This window comes from Oncorhynchus clarkii, chromosome 4 (assembly GCF_045791955.1).
Source record: "Oncorhynchus clarkii lewisi isolate Uvic-CL-2024 chromosome 4, UVic_Ocla_1.0, whole genome shotgun sequence".
In the NCBI taxonomy this organism is placed as follows: domain Eukaryota; kingdom Metazoa; phylum Chordata; class Actinopteri; order Salmoniformes; family Salmonidae; genus Oncorhynchus; species Oncorhynchus clarkii.
Genome location: NC_092150.1, coordinates 65,483,042 through 65,503,743, shown reverse-complemented (window position 1 = coordinate 65,503,743; position 20,702 = coordinate 65,483,042). Strand labels below are relative to the sequence as shown.

General features: G+C 42.5%; 2 protein-coding genes across 2 annotated transcripts in view; one reads left to right on the top strand and one right to left on the bottom strand.

Moving 5' to 3' along the window:
- Nucleotides 1–393: 393 nt before the first annotated feature.
- On the bottom strand, nucleotides 394–3,398 carry LOC139407106 (uncharacterized protein C1orf198 homolog). The gene is made up of 4 exons (XM_071150503.1): nucleotides 2,834–3,398; nucleotides 1,932–1,982; nucleotides 1,139–1,825; nucleotides 394–916 (listed from the first exon to the last, which is right to left on the bottom strand). Exons 1-4 carry the CDS (start codon nucleotides 3,137–3,139, stop codon nucleotides 860–862), a joined length of 1,101 nt encoding a protein of 366 aa, XP_071006604.1. The 5' UTR covers nucleotides 3,140–3,398; the 3' UTR covers nucleotides 394–859.
- A 340-nt stretch (nucleotides 3,399–3,738) lies between these two features.
- The window catches only part of LOC139407105 (cation-independent mannose-6-phosphate receptor-like), a 37,893-nt gene continuing 20,929 nt past the window's right edge, over nucleotides 3,739–20,702 (top strand). Inside the window, exons 1-20 of the mRNA XM_071150502.1 lie at nucleotides 3,739–3,971; nucleotides 7,813–7,952; nucleotides 13,190–13,314; nucleotides 13,851–13,949; nucleotides 14,481–14,613; nucleotides 14,725–14,836; nucleotides 15,028–15,133; nucleotides 15,332–15,491; nucleotides 15,689–15,884; nucleotides 15,997–16,100; nucleotides 16,250–16,414; nucleotides 16,640–16,786; nucleotides 16,999–17,148; nucleotides 17,302–17,439; nucleotides 17,553–17,703; nucleotides 17,886–18,063; nucleotides 18,212–18,327; nucleotides 19,825–19,984; nucleotides 20,288–20,464; nucleotides 20,596–20,697. Of these exons, the coding sequence (XP_071006603.1) occupies nucleotides 3,829–3,971; nucleotides 7,813–7,952; nucleotides 13,190–13,314; nucleotides 13,851–13,949; nucleotides 14,481–14,613; nucleotides 14,725–14,836; nucleotides 15,028–15,133; nucleotides 15,332–15,491; nucleotides 15,689–15,884; nucleotides 15,997–16,100; nucleotides 16,250–16,414; nucleotides 16,640–16,786; nucleotides 16,999–17,148; nucleotides 17,302–17,439; nucleotides 17,553–17,703; nucleotides 17,886–18,063; nucleotides 18,212–18,327; nucleotides 19,825–19,984; nucleotides 20,288–20,464; nucleotides 20,596–20,697 (2,802 nt within the window). The 5' untranslated portion in view covers nucleotides 3,739–3,828. The remainder of the gene's footprint in view (nucleotides 3,972–7,812; nucleotides 7,953–13,189; nucleotides 13,315–13,850; nucleotides 13,950–14,480; nucleotides 14,614–14,724; nucleotides 14,837–15,027; nucleotides 15,134–15,331; nucleotides 15,492–15,688; nucleotides 15,885–15,996; nucleotides 16,101–16,249; nucleotides 16,415–16,639; nucleotides 16,787–16,998; nucleotides 17,149–17,301; nucleotides 17,440–17,552; nucleotides 17,704–17,885; nucleotides 18,064–18,211; nucleotides 18,328–19,824; nucleotides 19,985–20,287; nucleotides 20,465–20,595; nucleotides 20,698–20,702) is intronic.

Genomic DNA, 20,702 nt, shown 5'->3' with positions numbered 1-20,702 from the left:
AGGTCTGCTAGGATGTGGCTACAGCCAGACACTGAAATGGCTGGGTGTGTGGCTTAACTGAAATGTTCAGGTTGCTGTGAGAGAATAACTTGAAAAGGGATTTGCAGTATCCTCCGTCTGCATGTCTTTGACAGTATATACTTCTGATTGGAGGAACTTGACCAATAGAGATATAAAGTACCTATAGGTCTGATGCTTTGCTGGTTTTACATCTCGATTTCATCAGGGCAAGGGAAGTTCTGTTGAAACGTTTGCCCTTTGCAATAATTGATAGTTCACAGTTGATTCTCTATTTGTGGATTTAGAGATTCTCTCAACTGAACCCACAAGTTTTCTGCTGCCACATGGTGGACTGATATTGTCTAAAAATAACTTCATCCCTGAACAATGGCCTGGTTCCATTTAATTTATTTGCTTTGAATCTGTGTTTTCAAAATGCATGAGTGCAATATAGCATATTATGATACAATGAATATAGTTTACATACAAAATTCTGTAAAATAGTACTCTCTAGTATTGTAAAATGGTTGTAGATCTACATTGCAAGTGGTATAAATCACTTAACATGCTGGCTTACCTAAACATACCAATTTGAGTGCTTCTCATTAATGTACACTACTGTAATGCTTAGCACTAATACAAGGTCTGAGTAATAAAGGTAGAGAAACAGTTGAAAGGTGGGGGATCTGGCAGTGGGGAAACAAAAGCACGCATGTAGTGAGATATGCCATAACAAGCCATTTTAAGATAAATAGACATGGTCAGTTCAATAGTTGGCTTTTCATAAAATGGTGATCACAAGGGTCCTTCTAGTGTTGAGTTGATCCAGTCACTCAAGTTGTGTTGCTTGAAGCTGCTGTTACCAGTTGTCAAGAAAGTCAAATCCGGTCTTCAGGAGGTTACTGCTGGTATTAAACTGGTAAGAGAAAATAGGAAATCTCAATTAGAACTGCGCACACAACTAGTAAATGTACTATGTAACATGTTATTTCAATGTTGTTAGTAGAGTAATTAGACTGCTAATACACAGGTAAGTGCTGTTGCCAATTTTTCTGGATCAAAATATCTTTGATCAGTTTTAACATTTATATTTTAGTCATTCAGTGGACGCTCACAATAGGTTGTTCCAGAAACTCACCTGAGCGAAGGTGGGACTGGTTGCCAGTTGCGACTCAGTCTGAGCAGCAGCCTTTTCCTCTCGGTCTCTGGCAGTGTTGCCTGAGCGGGCAGGGGACTTGGTGGGCAGCCCCGGGGATTTGTTGGCCAGCCCTGAAGTGAAGACTTCCTCCACTGTGTTGCTGACTGAGGGGAGGGTGCTCTGAGCACGCTCCCAGCCAGCCACTGTGGATGACACACTGATAGGAGCAGGGGTAGGGGTCACGCTCATAGGGGTCACACTTATGGCTGTTAGGGGGGGCACACTGATGGGTACAGGGGGAGGAGGCGCAGGCGGCCTGGTGGCTCGCTGCTTGGTTACTCGTGGTGGAGGTGGAGTCTCCTCTGTCTCCTTGGGGGTGGGCTCCTGACGGAGATAAGAGGGCAGTGGCTTCTCCCCCTTCTCCAGGGACTTGATTTGGCTGGGGGTTAGGGAGTGGAAGTCTGCCTGTTCACCCTCCAGCCTGGATCTTTCAGCACTGATCTTCCAGAAGGAGGAGGACTCCTCTTTCCTGCCCAGGCCGAGGCTCTCGCCATTGGACACCTTGCTGCTCTGGGTCATCTTGCCCACCTGGCTGCACTGGGTGACTTTGCTTGGCTTGTAATCAGCTGTCGAAGAGGAGATGCCCTGCACCGATTCACCTGTTGTCAGGTTGAAGTCCAACTGGCTCTGTAAAATGAGGGGAGATGATGTGTTGACAGAAAATAAAATGTGTAGTCCTACATCAATTTAAGGTCATCTTGTGAATGATAGAAGAAAACACAGTCATACGCACCTTGGTCTCCCAGGAGAATGGGGAAGAGTGCTCATCTTGCCAAGTTATGTCCTGAAATTGAACACAAAAACAGATGTTATCGTAAAAGTGTGATGATTCGTGATAAACCACTACTCTTCACACGCAGAAACAGTCTGCCAGTCAAATTACTGGATTATAGGACTGTACTATCTGGCTGTCTGAATATTTTGATAATCCAGCGAATTGAGTGCAAAACATAAATGTCTATTTCCCCAGCTTTGTCAAAATCAGACAGCGCATGGTATCGTATAAATAATTATTCCCATGGGGAAGGCAAAGACCATGATGAAAATTGCCATCTGATCCAACTCGCTCTCTTGCACTGTGTTGTTGGTGTGACGTTTACTACCAGCCCAAATATTCGTCGTGGCTAGCTAGCATGCTACTTTAGAGCACGCCTGACACGAATGTTGAATACAATTATATTTGAACTTTGTCTACGGTGATGGTCTTTCAGCTAGTCGAAATTAGACACATATCCACAGGAAATGGTTATTAAACCAACTTCAAAACGCGGGTACATTTATGTGGCAATCAAGATGTCTGCTCATGACCGAAGGTAGATAGATGCGCAAGATGTACATGCACGCGATGCATGCATACTAACAGGTGTTTAACATTGGTTTGTGCATGTGCCAGGTGATATAATATCCAAATGAAAATATTGTTTTACCCGACTTTTTAGAGCGCCAGAAGGCCTACTGAACTTGGCATTTCTGTCTCAAATGTCGAGCAGTTTACCACCAGCCCAAATATTCGTCGTGGCTAGCTAGCATGCTACCTTAGCCATTTTAACTAGCTAGAATCGTGCAAGAAAACGTAGCTAATTCTCTCAAATTAATATATGTGGCTACCAATGCAAATGGGGTAAAAGTCCATACCTCGTCACCAAAATGGACTATTTTCTGTCCTGTCTGAATGAGTAACTTAGGATAACAAATGACTTCTTCTCGGTCAACCCTATGCATAGCATATCGAGCACTAATATGGGGGTCCATCATTCCATTGTCGATTGCGCTGTCTTGTTCATTCGGTGTCATTTTCTCCCAATCGGATCCATGTCTCTCCTTGATGTTCTCCCTTTCTTGCATTATTTTCCTGGCCATGGAGTTGATGGATGAGAAATACTCCAACTTTTTCTGCTCCATCCTATGGACATCGGCCCCTTCCATCGACGGCGCAGTCATTTCTCTACCAGCTGTACAGTACTCTCCGTGGGCGTTGAAATGGAGCAGTCATTGATGACGTTTGCATGTAAACATAAATCATTTCACGGATGTGCAAGCGCCATCTGGCGCCAGAAATAAACGATGCCCTATGTGCATTTTAGGATAGGAAGTAGTTTCTCAAAATCATTCATCGCAACAAACAGTGGATCATTTACAGCTACACCAAAGACAGATTTAGAAACTCTGCGGCTGAATTGCAGTTCAGAAATCTCGCTCTGTAGAAATGTTTGTTCTACGGTAGTCCATAAGGAGTAATAGCGACATCTAGTGTCCAGTTGGGCTAGTTCTACGGTAGGAATAAATAACACAATGGAAAAAGTGTAACAGCGCAACATCAAAGGCTGATGATGGACTGTCTAGTATTCATTTTGTTGCACTTTGAGAATACAAACAGAGCATAGATGACTTGTGATTTTAACCCCATTTCATATGGCTGTCTTTTGGTTCCTCCAGACATTTGTTGTGCTCTAAATTCAAATATATGTTTTCACGATGACTCATGGAAGGTCATACCACGTGACGTCTTCTTTCGTGTGTTGAGTTTATCATGTGATTCACCTAGTTCCTGTACGACGACCCGAGGACTTCTGCTGAATGATGTCGGACATTGTGCTCTAGAGTCTAGTTTCTAATACTGAATACAAAGCATGGACTCGCCGTACAATTGGAACAAGGCTGCGCCTTGGAAAATCGTTGTAGCGTTACTTGTGTCGATCATAACGGTCCTGGTGACATTTCCCTCGGATACAACGGGCTCTGATGTCAGCCAGTGGTACCAAGACCTCTGCAGGTAAGGCGCTGCTCGCTCTCATGGGAATAAACAAGGGCGTATAAAGCTTCTTAGCATATGGAAAGTGTATTTAGCAACAAACGCAGCTTATACAGTGCATTTGGAGTGATACAGTACAATGTTTCTCTCTCTCTCTCTCTGTCTGTCTGTCTGTCTGTCTGTCTGTGTGTGTGTGTGTGTGTGTCTGTCCTATTCTATTGTCAGCAGCTCATCATGTGTTGTAACCCTAGTCACGAAACGTGGCGATGTCTTCAATTGTGTAGGCAACACCACGCACGTCTGACACGAATGTTGAATACAATTATATTTGAACTTTGTCTATTGTCTGTGGTGATGGTCTTTCAGCTAGTCGAAATTAGACACATATTCACAGGAAATGGTTATTAAACCAACTTCAAAACGCGGGTATATTTATGTGGAAATCAAGATGCTTGCTCATGACCGGAGGTAGACGCGCAAGATGTACATGCACGCGATGCATGCATACTAACAGGTGTTTAACATTGGTTTGTGCATGTGCCAGGTGATATAATATCCAAATGAAAATATTGTTTACCCGACCTTTTAGAGCAGGGGTGTCAAAGTCAAATGGACGGAGGGCCAAATAAAAAAATCAGCTACAAGACGAGGGCCGGACTGTTCGAATGTTCATTGAAAAATTTTTAAATGACGCATATAGTCTAGTGAACCTAATTGAACCTACTGAAAACCTAACAAATATATTACAATATGATCAGATAAATAAAGCAATATTTTCTTATGGCTCTGTCAGTAATCTTTAATTTTCAACAGACACAAAAGACAAATTTCCTTTATATAAATATCCCCATAACATGAACATTAAATGAAAGAAACCGTTATTCAAGGCACCATCAGTAGACTATATTTTCTATTTTAGCAAAAGTGGGCTAAATTTACTTCAAAGAAAAAACAATAATAGCAATTTTCTATCATCCACTCAACTGAAATATTTTTAAAATATAATTGGATTGAAATACAAAAAAATAAAGTGCAAAAATCTATTAATCAAAAACAACACTTTGTTTAAGGAGAAGTAACATGCAGTGAAAACAAATATTAAATTTTAACTTTTAAACTTGAACTGAGTAAAAACTCTAAATATGTGATTGCACAGTAATGTTCACTTGTTTGAGGTTGAGGGTGATACTTGGTGGTGTCCCATCTTTTCCACAAGTTCATCAATGTTCGGGGTAAGGCTCTGAGCTGAAGAAATCCTCAGAATTGAGTGGAGGTGTTCAGCAGTAAGTCGACTTCTGTGTGATGTTTTGTTCAGGTTCATCAAAGAAAACAGTTGTTCACACAGGTATGTGCTGCCAAACATAGACAACGTTTGAGCAGCCTGGATGCGCAGCTGGGGCATTGTGCCGGGGAGGAAACGGGCGAACTCCGCAGCACCCACTGCCGCATATTTTGCCCTCAGTGCATCATTGCATTGGAGGTCAATCAACTCCATTTGGAGGTTTGGTGGTGAGCTTTCTAAGGCAACAGCAAATGGGTTACCGAGCAGTTCCAACCTGCTTTTTTGTGCTTCAAAGTCAGCAAATCGGCGTCGAAAGTCAGCGGCAAGCATACCTATTTTATCAGCCAACTGTGTGCTCGGGAACGCACTGGTAGAGAGCTTCTCTTTCATGGTCTGGCAGCTGGGAAAGTGGCTCAAATTTTCTTTCCGCATCTGCGTCTCCCACAGAGTCAGTTTGGTTTTAAATGCCTTCACTGTACTGTACATATCAGAGATGACACGATCCCGACCCTGCAGCTGCAAGTTTATTGCATTCAGATGACTCGTAATGTCACACAGAAAAGCCATTTCACACAGAAACATTTCGTCTCGGAGTTGTGTTGTGTCTTTCCCTTTGCTGTCCAAGAACAGACAAATCTCCTCACGAAGCTCGAAACATCTTTGAAGCACCTTTCCCTGGCTTAGCCATCGCACCTCTGTGTGATAAGGCAAATCACCATGCTCCGTTTCTAACTCCGTCAGAAATGCCTTGAACTGGCGGTGATTCAAACCTTTGGCTCTGATAAAGTTAACTGTGCGCGTGATGATGCTCATTACATGCTCCATTTTCAAGGCTTTACCGCACAACGCTTCCTGGTGTATGATACAATGATAAGCTGTCAGCTCACCTGTCGCGTTTTCCTCTTGCATCTTTTCCCGTATCTTCGCCACCAGTCCGCTCCTGTGTCCACACATCGCAGGTGCTCCGTCGGTTGTCAAACCCACAAGTTTTTCCCAAGGCAGCTCCATCTCATTTACACATCTTGACACCTCTTCATACAAATCATGCCCCGTAGTTGTGCCATGCATAGGACGTAAAGCCAAAAACTCCTCTGTCACGCTTAGGTTGGAGTCCACTCCGCGGATGAAAATTGACAACTGGGCAATGTCAGAAATGTCGGTGCTCTCATCCACAGCCAAGGAATATGCAATAAAATCTTTTCCCTTTTTCACAAGCTGCTCTTTTAGATTGATGGACAACTGGTCTACTCTCTCGGCAATGGTGTTTCTGCTCAGACTCACATTTAAAAAGAGTTGCCTTTTTTCTGGGCAAACTTCGTCACAAACTTTAATCATGCAGTTTTTGATGAAATCCCCCTCCGTAAATGGCCGGGCTGATTTAGCGATCTCTTCTGCCAAAATAAAACTGGCCTTGACAGCAGCCTGGCCTTGTGATTTGGCTTTTTTGAACAGAGCCTGTCGAGATTTGAGGCCTCGTTTTAATTCCTCTGCCTTTTGTAGCCTTTGTTCCATGTCCATATTCTTGTTTTTGTCCGCGTGTTTCGTTTCATAATGTCGTCTCAGATTATACTCTTTCAGTACCGCCACACTTTCTCCACACAGAAGACACACAGGTTTTCCAGCTACCTTCGTGAACATATACTCCGACTCCCACCTTGTTTGAAACCCCCGGTTCTCAGTATCCACCTTCCGTTTTGCCATTTTTGATGGGTATCTGAAAGTTAATTTTACTGTGATGCTGACGACTGCTGTGCCAATAAATATTGAAATGAAGCAGCCTACTGCTCGGTGCGTCACCTTTGCATTGTGGGAAATGTAGTATTGGTGCGTGTAAAAGATCTGCGGGCTGCCGGCTTGCTGCGGGCCGGTTCTAATAATAAATCAAGATCATCCCAGGGGCCGTAAAAAACCTTCTTGCGGGCCGGATGTGGCCCGCGGGCCTTGACTCTGACATATGTGTTTTAGAGCGTCAGTAGGCCTACCGAACTTGACATTTCTGTCTCAAATGTCTAGCAGCTGAAGGACAACGGGTAGAGTAAGTTCAAATGTAATTGTATTCAACATTCTATCTTGTAAGGCACATTCCCACGATTTTGCAGTGTATTGTTTGACTGTATCCAAGATCCAATTGGTATTAAAAGTCTGATTTATTAGGCAAGCGTAGTTCCTGGTCCAGTTTTGACAAGGCAGTTTGGATAGAAAGGTGGTGTCTCTAGTCAGTTGGCTGATCAGGGTATTATGAGACACGTTTATGTATTCTGTATTGTGTAGTGAGTGATAGGTGGTTGTCTAGCCTGGCTATCTTGAAATGAATGCACTAGCTGTGGGTCCCTCTGGATGGGAGCATCTGCTAAATGACTAAATTGTGATGTAAATGTAGTGCTATGTATTTTATTTGTTGTGTTTGGACCCCAAGAAGAGTTTTTTTTTTTCTTTTTTTTTTCTCCATATTTTGAGGACACATAGACAACTAAACAGTAAAATGTGTGCTTTGTGTAAGCTTTGAGATTGTGTGAATGTTTACAAAGGAATTCTACATCTGATTTATTTTTTTATTTTTTTTCTCCACTTTTGCTCAAGTTACAAATGGGAGGCTATAGACCGGGACAGCAAAGTGAAATACACACTGAAGCTCTGTGATTCCTCACCTAACACAGAATGTGGAGCCGGTAGTGCTGTCTGTGCCCGCAACCTCACCAGTCAAAAGAATCAGTCAGTGGGTGAGTATATTTAGGGACAGGAGTTTTCCCTGATAAGGTGATTTGGTCAGGACCAACTGAGAACAGGCCCTTGTCACTCCTTAGAAGGCTCCAGAGTTTTTCCTGGTCTGGTATAATAATAACGTTTTCTTTTACTGCAAATGACTGTCCTATCATTCTTAATTGTCATCAGTTGTTACCTTGATGATATAGAATGCATCACTATAGATTGAGCAAGATTTCAAAAGTAACTTTATTTATATAGGTGATTAAAACAACCTTTATTGTATTTAAAAGTGCAACTGTAAACTGTTATCCATTACTGCATTCAGCTAGTATAACTAATAATCATAAAACTAACAATACAAAACAGTGTAATAATATTAATGTTGTAACAAGGAAACATGCTGACAGAACTTATACTTGGATAATTAAATAAATGTTTAATCTCCTCTCAGAATAACTAATCAACTTGCTTTTAGGGTTAGGGTTTAGAGTAGGGATGTCCCAAGGACCCCAGATAGCACTAACCCTCTTCCCGTATAGTGTCCGCGATGGTACCAATTAATGTTTTTGCAGGACACTTTCCATATGTCGGGTTGATTTGTAATCCATAATTTTTCTGGGTGGGTAACATGGGCCTGAATGTCGTAAAAGCCATCTCCTTTTTGGCAATGCAGTAAGCTGTGTTAATTTCAATTTCTATCTCAATTAGCTCTGCCTGTTGACCAGCTTGGGCTGCTACCTGTTTCATGTCAAATACGGCCTGGTAGTGTAGTTGCTCCCGCCAAAATTGGTCGCACTTTAAAGGACTGGCCCAAAGTCTAGTACAGGGCTCTGGCTCTGTCAGGAGGATGTGCTGATGGTTCATTAAGTGAGGTTGGCATCTGACGAGCTGCCCCGCTGACAAGGCAGAACGTTTTTCTGATGGAAAATAGATCACTGTAGGAGATGCTGCTGTCAGGACGCAGTAAGGGACAGCAGTAGCAACATGAGCACCTTGTCAGGATGGGCCTTAAAGGCTTCCAGTCAGATGCCAGTCAAGTCATAATGTCCTTTGATTCAGTTTGTTTGTTTCAGTGATGTGTCGGTTTAGTGCTGTTCCATGAAGACGCAATTTGTGATAAAGGACAAAGTATGCTTTAATGATTATATGTCAAGAGTAAGGTCTGGTCAGTGAAACAACTTAAAAGGCAGGCTACCTTTTAATGGGAGTTTATCTGATCAGACTGTTCCTCAATGATGACAGAAGCTTGGCTTTTCCTGTACTATTTGTAATGAATGTCATAAAATCCTCAAACTGAAAACACCTTATCCTCAGCTTTTGCTGTGAACAGAGGAAGCACTGAAATCAAACTAATTGAATCACACGGATTGGTACTTAGCTTTGCTTCACTTTAGTGCTGATGTTGCTAAGCATTTCAGAGAAGTGGTTTTGCTCTTTCAGCTATAAATCTTTGGTGGTTTACATGGACTCATACACTTCTTTAAAGCTCAAATGAACCTGTATGAATGAATGTACATTTGTAAGAAGACCATGTCAGAGAACAGGGCTACTGGGCTAGACTATTCCAAAACATGATGACTATACGTCCCGGCCCGGGGCACTTGGTCATGACCTTCGCTCAGTGACAAATCAGTGGTAGAAACAGGAAGAAACAGTTGGGTTGTGTGACCTCATGATTAAAGTCTACATGCGATAAATGCCTGCAGCTGGTATGACACCATGGTCTCAACTCGACAATCTCTCAGTGTGAGAGTAGGACAGGAAGGGGATCTAATGCGGATAACTACTGTAGCGACTAACCTGTCTTTGTAGGAATAATCAGAGGTTAAAGGTGAACCCAAGCAGCTGCCTGTTCACATGATTGTGACTTCATGCTATGGAACACAGAAGCACTGATAAGCATGGAACATAGAAATCCTCTCGCACAGCTTTGCTCTGAATTCCACCAGGTTGCTTCCATGCAGGCAATTGACCTTGCATAATATGTGTTGGAGTGGAGTGGCCTTTTTCATTCATTATTTGGAAGCATTAAACTTTCCGGCTAAAATAATACATGTCATAAAAATCTTTGTTAAATATCCTGAATCAAAATGTATGCAAATAATACATTATCTGATGAAGTTGCTTAAGAAAGGGGTATGAGACAGGGATGTCCTCTCTCTCCCTTCTTGCACTGGCAATTGAACCGCTTGCAGAAAGAATTAGACAGGACCCAAGCTTAACAGGTATCAGTATTGGTAAGCATGAATATAAACTAAACTTATTTGCTGACAATCTCCTGATATACGTGACTAATATTGTCAAGTCAATGCCTCCCCTTGTTAAATCATTTTCGAAATAGTCTAAAATATCAGGATATAAAATGTACGTGATTAAAAAATATATATTATAAGAAAAATAATTACTCATGACCTACAGCAATACTTTAAGTGGATCACAAAAAATATGAAATACATAGGATGCTTAATAAGGGACAACAAACAACCAAATATATAACAATGACTTTATCCCATTACTCAACAACACAAAAGCAGATTTAAATAAATTGAATAACCTCCAGATAAATCTTACAAGTAGGACAAATCTCTTTTAGAATGGAATGGCTCACAAAGTTTTATATTTATTACCCCATGAAGACATTCTTTTAAAAAGTATACTCGTCCATAACAAACTTCAAATGGGCAAATAAAACTCATACAATAAATAGGAAAGTTTTGCAAGCGGCTAAATCTGAGGGTGGTTTTAACCTTGCAGATTTCGAATTGTATCAAACTGCCACCCAAGGCTTTTACTTGTGATTTATTGTTAAATGCACTAAAGATTAACAATGGGTATGTATTGATGATGCGCATGCTCATCCCCAGAATCTTTTCGCGTGTAGATTTTCAAAGAATGGAGCTAAGATAATTAACAACTTCACAGTTAACAACATGGAAGATAATGAAACGGATTTTACAAGAACCAATATCACTCCCTAAAAACACACCCCTATGGAACAATCATTGGATAGCTTTTATGAATGTACCGATAAATTGGCCCACATGGAAAACTAAAGGCATAGAAACCGTTAATGACATGGTAATAGGAAAAACAATTTAAAGCTTCAATATTCAACTTTTTTGGCAGCTTGACCAAATTCACACAGAAATGTGAGTTATTGATCTGTCACTGTAATTGTAGCAACTCTAAAAAGCAGTATATATGTTCTATGTGCGCTATTTCTATGCTTCCCGTTCTTATGTTTCGTTTTTTGCGTCTTTTACTTTAGGTTTTGAACACAAGCTATATTTCACAGCAGTTTAGAGCGTACAATGATTCTCTACACTATACATGCTGGTTTTGTGGCAAATTGTTATAATTTTAGCAACCAGGAAATGGTGGAGCAATTTCTGCATAGTGCACCTATAAATGTTGTAAATCATGATTTCGGCCTGAAAGCTTTTGGACATCAGAGCAATGTTGAGGGAATCCTATTTGGCTCCGATAAAGCTCCTCGTATCATACGTAAGATAAACAAAACCTTTCAGAGAGCCTATCCAACTGACAATCTCTTATTAAAAAATATATATAAACTATTGGAATCAAGACTTAAAAATAACTGATATAGGCACAAAATGGAGGGAGTGTTGGAACATAACTAACGAAATTACAGTCAACGAAAATGTACTCTTAATCCAGTATAAACGAATGTATAGAATGTTTTATACAAATTCTACAGCACAACGGCAGAGTCATGTCTTAAGTGTAAAACTAACAATGACTCAATATTTCATGCCTTCTGGGAGTGCTATAAAGTCCAAAAGTTCTGGGTGGAGTTACAACGTTGGCTGTCAGAAGTTTTACAATGCAAGTTGACTTTTAATCCCTCTAACTGCGTATTTTAAGACATGGCATATGAGGGTGCAGTGAGATACCCAATGGGGTAGACCATACTTTTCTCGTCAAGGATTTTGAAAAAAATTCTACTTCAAAAAACTGGAAATCAAATGATCACTACAACAGTGGATTAATCAAATTTAGTTGTATTTAAATATTGAAAATTGTGGGCTACGGAATAAACTAGAACAATGCAATTTAAAGGAGAGAGAGTGCTACAACTACTGGAAAGTTCCAGGGGAAGGATGAGATGGAGTGTGGTTGTGAGATATGTGATGTGTATGCTTGCGGAGGGAACATGTGGGTTTGAGCAGGTGTGATGTCATTGAATTTAGTTGAAATTTGTGTGCGTCTGTTCATTGTCTTTTGTTGATGTATGGTTGTTATGGTTTGAGAAAAAAAATATAAATAAAATTGAACAAAAAAATAATCTAGGTCACCTCTAGTAATTTATGTTACTGGGTCAGCTGAGTAGCAAATTGTCAGCTCCAGGCTCTGCTGAGTAGCTTTCGTTTATGACACGGCAGATATCTGATGATATATGAGCGATAAAGTATGGTGCAGCGAGCAGTAAGGGATTACAATGGAACCTGTGAGTGTGACCGTGTTCAATAACACAGAGGTGGATACAGTCACTGCTATCAAATTAGAGTACAATCAAATAAAAGCTAATAGCGGCGTCTGTTTATTCAGTACTATCTGGGACAAGCGGTAGAACATGTTTAAATAGACTAGCGATGGTTACCTACAGCTTTGCAGTTGGTGCTGCACCCTAAACCTCATCACCTATCCCTGAGAAGGAGTTTTCTGCTGTGAAAAGCAGTTAGTCCTTGCTGTATTCTGCCCCTAGGAAACAGAAAGTCCAGCCAATGTGGTTAGAGGGGAATAACTGGTTAGAACTGGTCATAAAGTTTGTTCTCTCTGCTCGGTTCTCTCTCCAGTTGGAGTTTAACTGTATGTATGGAGCCTGCCCAGGGGCCGGGCTGTTGGCAGACCAGACAGAGATAGGCAGTGTTGTCCAATGGGTCATATTCCCATGCTGTTTATCTCTCTGGGCTGTACACAGCCAGACAGCTCGGCAGCAAAAATGTCCTCAACTACTTAACCTCCCTGACCCTGTGCCGTAATGCTTTGACCCCACCACTGTAGGGACTGTGGGAGTTGGTGGAGGCTTCAGATTCAGTTGAAATCTGTATTAATCATCTGCTAGAAACCACTGGGAAAGTTCTGGGTTTTGGTGAACTGTTTGTTTTGTAGGTAGTGCAGTGTTCAGTATAGCCTACTGAAATAAATCCTTAAACAATTATATTACATCTTTTAGCGTTTGCATGTTTAAAGAGGCATGCGTTTCTCACTCATCCACTTCTATTTCCAGGTGATCTGTCCTTGAAGAAGGCGACTGAGAGCAGCGTGATAGACTTCAACAGCACTGAGAAGTGCCCAGGCAGTAGTGGGACTAATGTCCAGAGCAGCATCAGTTTCCAGTGTGGGAAGACAATGGTAAAGTCACCCAGTCACACCTGTCATTACAAATGAAGAGTAGTCGTGGAAATGATACGTATTGAAGGCTGCTTATGAATTTCCTGTCAGATCACAGGTGTGGGTTTAGGTTGAGAAGGATTTTACCGCAAAGCATGTCTGTTCTTTGTCAGTCTGGTGGTGAAATGAAACTACACATACTGTGGTGGTCTCTTTTATTGAACATTTTTAAGTTCTCTCTAGAAACAGAAGCGTGAATGAAACATGATATTAAATAGCATACAGTGATGTAATATCTTTAGAATGAATACCTGGCCTGCCTATTGATAAGCAGTGGTGTGTAACCATGTGATTGCAGTATTGACAGTGATCATAGCTGGAATGGTAGCTTTGCAGCAGAACAAAAACAGTTATCATGGTACCCCAGTTCTTCTAGTAGTGACTTCCTTGTATGTCATCACATGTATTGTAGCAGAGAGGAGATGAAACGAACTGTCATGTCATATGTCAACTAAAACTATGTTTTTGCTCTTACCCCCCCACCCCCCACCCCACAGGGAACACCAGAGTTTGTAACTGTGGCCCAGTGTGTTCATTACTTTGAATGGAGAACATATGCAGCCTGCAAAAATAATAAATACAAGCCCGATAAAGAGGTATGTCTGAATAGTGAAGTGCAGCGGACACAACAGGATGTGTGTGTGTCACCTCTTAGTGGTTTGTATGCAGGCACGCGCGGCAGTGTGTGAGGCCACAGTGGTCTCCATGTGTGGGGGGAGGTGAGTCTGTGACAGGCACATTCTCCACTGTGGAAAAGTCCCTCGCTGTCTCTTGTGTATTTTTATTTATTATTGAACCTTGATTTAACTAGGCAAGTCAGTTAAGAACACATTCTTATTTACAATGACAGCCAGGGTTGACAGTGGGTTAACAGCCTTGTTCAGGGGAAGAACGACATATTTTTACTTTGTCAGTTCGGGGATTCAACCTAGCAACCTTTCGGTTACTGCCCCAACGCTCTAACCACTAGGCTACCTGTAGACAGAGAAAAAAAGAATAAAGAAATGTGTTTTCATTTAAATATCAACTCATTCCACTATTATATTGGACTTCAGTTACAGTATGTGCCAAAACACACTGAAACTCTTCCTGTCATGTTGTAATTCTACCTTTTTAACTCTGTCTAGGTCCCCTGCTATGTCTTTGACACGGATGGGAAAAAGCATGACCTGAACCCACTCATCAAACTCACAGATGGTTACCTGGTGGATGACTCCGATGATGAAGTTCACTTTTATATTAACATATGCAGAAGCCTAAGTAGGTTTCTTTAATAGTAGTAATTATCTTATGATTAATTGAAGCTGTTAGTGCCAGTGGTTTTTCTTATTGCTTCGTATTGTGGCAAAAATGGCTCTGCTTCCTCCCCAGACCGTCCAGGGAGCCTCTGCCCCGCGGGCTCTGCTGCCTGCCTGACCACCAGCAAGGGCTCCTTTAGCATGGGCCTACCCACCACCCAGCTAGAGCTGGAATCCAGTGACAGGTATAGCCATACTAATGCTAACCTGTCCACGCACAAAGACCATGCTAACCGCTAGCTAGCATCCTCTGTCTCTAGCGTACCTCAAGCTTGATAATTGCTGTGCGACCTTCATGCTGACCGGTTATCGACCGGCCCCAGAGCTGCGTTGCCTTTCTGAATGGCTGATTTCTCTCTTTTTCTCACCGTGCCAGATTGAGGCTGCGATACGAGGAAGCCCCGGACAGCACGCCGGACTTCTGCAGCGGCCACACCCCTGCTGTCACCATCACATTCATCTGCCCCTCACGCAGGCAGGAGGTAAGAGAGACCTGGGTGTCTGACCCGTGGGATCATCCATTGATAAAACCATACTATTCATCATACTACAGAATTAACACATAGAATAGTGGTAATTCATCAAATAGAAATATGCTCCACATGTCAACCTACATGTATTAAAGTACAATATCTCCTTAATTTTTGTTGTGTGTGTGACCTTTGACCTTGTCATTACAGGGTACTGACCCCAAGATGACAGCCAAGTCCAACTGCAGGTATGAGGTAGAGTGGGTGACGGAGTATGCTTGCCACAGAGACTACCTAGAGAGTCACAACTGCACCCTGACCAGCAAGCAGCACGACATCAACATAGACCTCACCCACCTCACCCTTGGCTGTGAGTCCGCCCAGCCCCACACACAGGCTTTGCGAAACATTTGACAACGCAATGCTATGCATAATCATGTGACCTTTCTAATTCTCACTGACTCTGGCTAATTCAATTCACAGTTGAAGCCAGTTCCTCTAACAGTGAATGATAACGTGTTGAGATACACATAACTAATATCAGTGTGTCACGTTCTGTGTGTGTAGCTACAGACGCCCCCTATATGGCTGAGGCCAAGAGCAGCGATGGGAAGGACAACTATTTCTACTACCTGAATGTGTGCGGGGAAATCAAGGCAGGAGAGTGCGGTGGCGACCCGCACTATGTGTCCGCTTGCCAAGTCAAAGCAACGGGAGATCAAAGCAAAAAGATAGCTGGGAGATACCACAATCAAACACTAAGGTTGTTTTAATAGGAATACATATTTCCTCTTCATCTCTCGCCATCTCAGCTTGTCTCTCCTTCTCTTTGTAATTTGGAACATTACTCAACGTTTTGTTTCGCTCTATCCCAGGTACTCCGATGGCGACCTGACACTGATCTATCCAGATGGGAGCAGGTGCAGCTCTGGCTTTCAGCGCATGACCATCATCAACTTTGAGTGCAACAAAACAGCGGGTGAGCATAACCCATAGCATGCCGAAGGAGAAAACAAGGCCCTTTTTTAAATGAACAATACTTTCTTCCGTAGAGGTCACTCGCCTAAGTCTTACCCATCACATTCTCATTATTCCTCTTCCTCATTTCCTCATTTGTGTGATTCACAGGAAACGACGGCAGAGGCTCGCCTGTGTTTGCTGGTGAAACAGACTGCACCTATTACTTTGACTGGCAGACGGCTTCCGCCTGTGTCAAGGAGGAGGAGGAGGATCTACTCTGCAGGGTCAGCCAGTATAAACACTATGACCTGTCCCCCTTAACACGCTACCCTGGTAAGATGGAGTCCTGGTTAATCTCTATTCACAGAGAGATGTTGCATGGGCTGTAGCAGACATGGTACTAAAACGTTGAGTTGAACATCATTATTTATGAATGTAAATGTCCAGGACCTGACTTCCAATTTTACACTTGAAGTGAAAGTGATCCGAGCCCTAACACATTTAAATATGGAGGTTAAACCACGTAACATCCTGTTCGTGGTGTTATCTGTCTTTCAGAGTCTGAGTCGGCCCAGAACTGGGAGGCTGTGGACGCCAACGCCTCCAAGTCAGACAAAATGCGCTTCTACGTCAACGTGTGTCACAAAGTCCTCCAGCAGGGGGCCACCACTACATGCCCTGAGGACGCTGCCATCTGCGCCGTGGGTAAGTCTGGAGAAGATCTGGGTCTGTTTTCATAAAGCATCTCAGAGTTGGAGTGCTGATCTAGGATCAGTTTAGCCATTTAAATGATGAAAGAACAGGGGGACCCGATCAGTTCTCCTACTCTGAGACGCTAATCTATACACAGCGTTCTATCAAATCTGAGAAACAAAGATATGTGTTGTCCTTAACATGTATTCAATCCTCTCTTTTAGGAAAAGAAAAAGTTGTCAGCTTGGGAAAATTCCTCACCTCCCCGACAAAAAGAAATGACAGCAACGACATACGCCTGGTCTACACAGAGGGAGATGAATGTAGGAAGGACATGAAAGTGAAGAGCATCATGATTCTGAAATGCAAGCCAGGTGAGTGTTAGATAGACTTGTAAGTTAGCTGCAGAGTTGAAGGTGAACAAGGAAGTGCCTGAAAGTGGAGCTAGCTAGCGTTCAGTCTACTTGTTCAACTCCTCCTAACTTTCTTTGTGTGCCCCCCCCCAACCCTCCTGTCCTCCTATCCAGGTGATCTAGAGAGTGCTCCCATCATGCGGCACATGTCCAGTGATGGCTGTGTGTATGAGTTTGAGTGGTACACGGCTGCAGCCTGTGTTATGTCCAGGACAGTCGGGGACAACTGCAAGGTGGAAGACCCCCAAGCTGGTAGGTCACACGGACCCACTGGACCCAGATGCCTACCAGCGATGGTGATATGATACACTATTGGCTGTTTAATGCAATAATACTACTCACTCTCTTTTGTCTTTTCTCTACAGGATTCTCATTTGACCTGTCCCCATTGTCTAAACCTGTAGGAGGCTTTTACAATCTGTCCAACGGAGATTATGACTACTTCCTTAATGTCTGTGGCTCTGTCACTGCAGCCAAATGCCCTCTGAAAGCCGGGGCCTGTCAGGTGGACCAGAGGCATGTTTTATCATACTAAATAAATCCTTATGAATATAGAGGAGGTGGACATGCCCACTAACAGTAGTAGGAAAAGCTTGTATCTGGGCTTTGTAAATGTGCTTTAGAGTTCTGACGAATGTTTGAGGTGGACTGACTGTTTTAGCTTCTGTTCTTCTGTTTGGTGTGTCTGTCTCCTACAGTGGCTCTAACTCATGGAGCCTGGGGGAGTTTAACTCTCAGCTGTCCTACTATGACGGGATGATCAAGCTGTCCTACAGCAACGGCTCTCGGTACAACAACGTGCAGCACACACTGCGCTCCACCATGATCTCATTCCTCTGTGACCGAGAGGCCGGCGCCGGCAAGCCTGAGTTCCAGGTACTGATTGGGTCCTGTCATGTGCTGCTGACAGAGCTCATCCAATCTCTAATAAGTAGCTCCTCGTATGGTTCATTTATGCGGTGATTAAACTGTAAAATCATTTACCATGAATATACCACTTTCATAACCATATTGATCCTCACAGGTTGAGGACAAGTACACCTATAACTTCAGGTGGTATACATCCTATGCCTGCCCAGAGAGGCCACATGAGTGTGTGGTGACAGACCCCAACACACTGGACCAGTATGACCTCTCCAGGTGAGACCCCTGCACAAGGATATGTTATGACTAGAGCCGGGAATCTTCCCGAACCATAAAGCTTGATCTGGAAAAACTCCAGGTATAGACAGTAACCACGTTTACATGCACACTAATATCCCGTTATTATTCGGGTTACTCAAGTATTCTGTTTTTGAGTTGATGCATATAATCATCATATCCCATTTACAGTAACCTGAAAAAGCTTGTATCCTGGTTATGAGAAACCTGGATAAGATGCCTGGGATATGCTATCTTAAACGGGATACTGTGGCATGTAAACATCTTGTTTTTTGCCGTCTGAACAGGCTCTGTTTTGCATAGTGTGGGTGTTGTGTGATGTTTTAATCTGATTGTCAAACAAATAACTTAAAGTAGGCTACTTGCGCAGTTACTGCATATCCACCATAATAATATACTTTTCTCATACTCCGTACTGGACCGTATAGCCTACTGGCTACTTTCCCCCTGGATTTAGGAACGTTTCTGCTTATAATTTCCGACATTTGGTAGGCCATATTATGTTTTCCTACTTTTGGTAGGCCATTTGTTTGTCAACTATACTGCCCTACCAAGCAAAAAGGCAGTAACTGCTCATTTGGTCGAAAATTAGTTAGTAATTTTTGCTACATTAAATACATGCTTAATCACGTGGACAAGTATCCTGCCTCGTGTTGTGTTTTGGAGAAAATTGGGGTTATGCTAACAGTAACTGCATAAAGTGAATGTGAAACCAAGGTAAATAAAAGCCATTTTTCTCAGTTCCCCACTATGAGCAGTTACTGCCTTTTTGCTTGGTAGGGCAGTATAGTTAGATATATGCAGCTTCTCTTCTGTCATAACTTTTTCCCCCAGAAGACTAAATAAAGATGTGTTCACCAGAATAACGTCTTACATTGAAAAAATTAATAGATTCGTGATCTAGTTGACACTGGTCTGTTTCATTTAGGGAATGCAACAACTCCAAAACAGATTGTTTTGTTGTGCAAAAGATTGTTCCTGTGCAAAATGTCCAAATGTCAACAGTTTGACCGGTTTTATGGAAATGAAAAGCTGAGAAAACGAATCACTTTACTGATAACCTGAAGTCTTATCTTGGCTGCATATTTTATGTGTTTTGAAATACTGTCTGCTTGCATAAGTGTCAAAGATAACATGTTCTCCACTCCTGTTCCCTGAAATATTTCAGTTACTGTTCCATTTAATCCATATGAACTTAAATGAGGAACATTCTGTTTATTCATGAATACAGAGATACTCGTGAGTGGGATATCAAAGGTGCATGTAAACCGCTTATCCCGAATAAGACCTTAAGCGGGATATGAGTTACTATTCGGAATACTGTGTGCATGTAAACGTGGTCAATGACTACGGCTTAGAATTTGTACTGGTCAGGTCATGAAAAACTCCCAGTCCTAGTTAAGTCCGAAGAAGGCAGACATAAAGCAATATTTGAGAAATAATGTGTGTAACCCTCCTCTCTGTCCTCTTTCCCAGTCTCTCCCGGTCTAGTGGAGGGAGGAACTGGCAGGCCATGGACCTGTCTGACCCTAACAACCTGAGGAAGTACTACATCAACGTGTGTCGTCCTCTGAACGCCGTGCAGGGCTGTGACCGCCAAGCCTCTGTCTGCCAGATGAAATACCAGCCTCAGCAGGTTAGTGTCAGAGCTGTGGGATATCCTGTAGGATGAGTTTCACACACTAGGATGTGTGCTAAACACTGTTTGGGTCATGGAACGTCAGTTTCACAATTTCTGACAATAGCTCATTAATAAACAGTATTTAAAAAGTTCAGAGACTATTCCTAAAAAATTATTACGATTTTAGTTGTTGATATAAATTGAAGGTAAGGTTGGTAGTATCCCTCTTCTGGTTCTGGTAGCCATCCACTGTGGGTCTGTCTTAGTACTGGACTGTAGCTCGATCTGACTGGACTTTCTCTGTATTGTTGTCATCAGGGCATTCTGTCTGAAACAGTGTCTGTCAGTAATATGGGCCTGGCTAAGAGAGGTCCAGCGATCGAGGAGAAGGATCGCCTGCTGCTGGAGTACTCAGACGGCTCCGAGTGCATCTCAGACGGCCTGAAACTCACCTACACCACACGTATCCACCTGGTCTGCTCCAGAGGATTTGTGGTAAGTGGAATGGCATATTTGTTTTAGGGCCCTGTGTCAAAAAGAAATTAGATTTAGTTGAATCTTTTATGTCATTATGTCTGCCTAGGATTGTAACACTGCGATGTGCCTGTCTTTTTCTGTATTTGCAGTCGTCCGGCCCTCGTTTCCTCAATTATGGGAACTGTACTGCCAACTTCATGTGGGAGACCGGGGCAGCTTGTGCCATCAGTACTGCTGATGACCAGAACATGGTGAG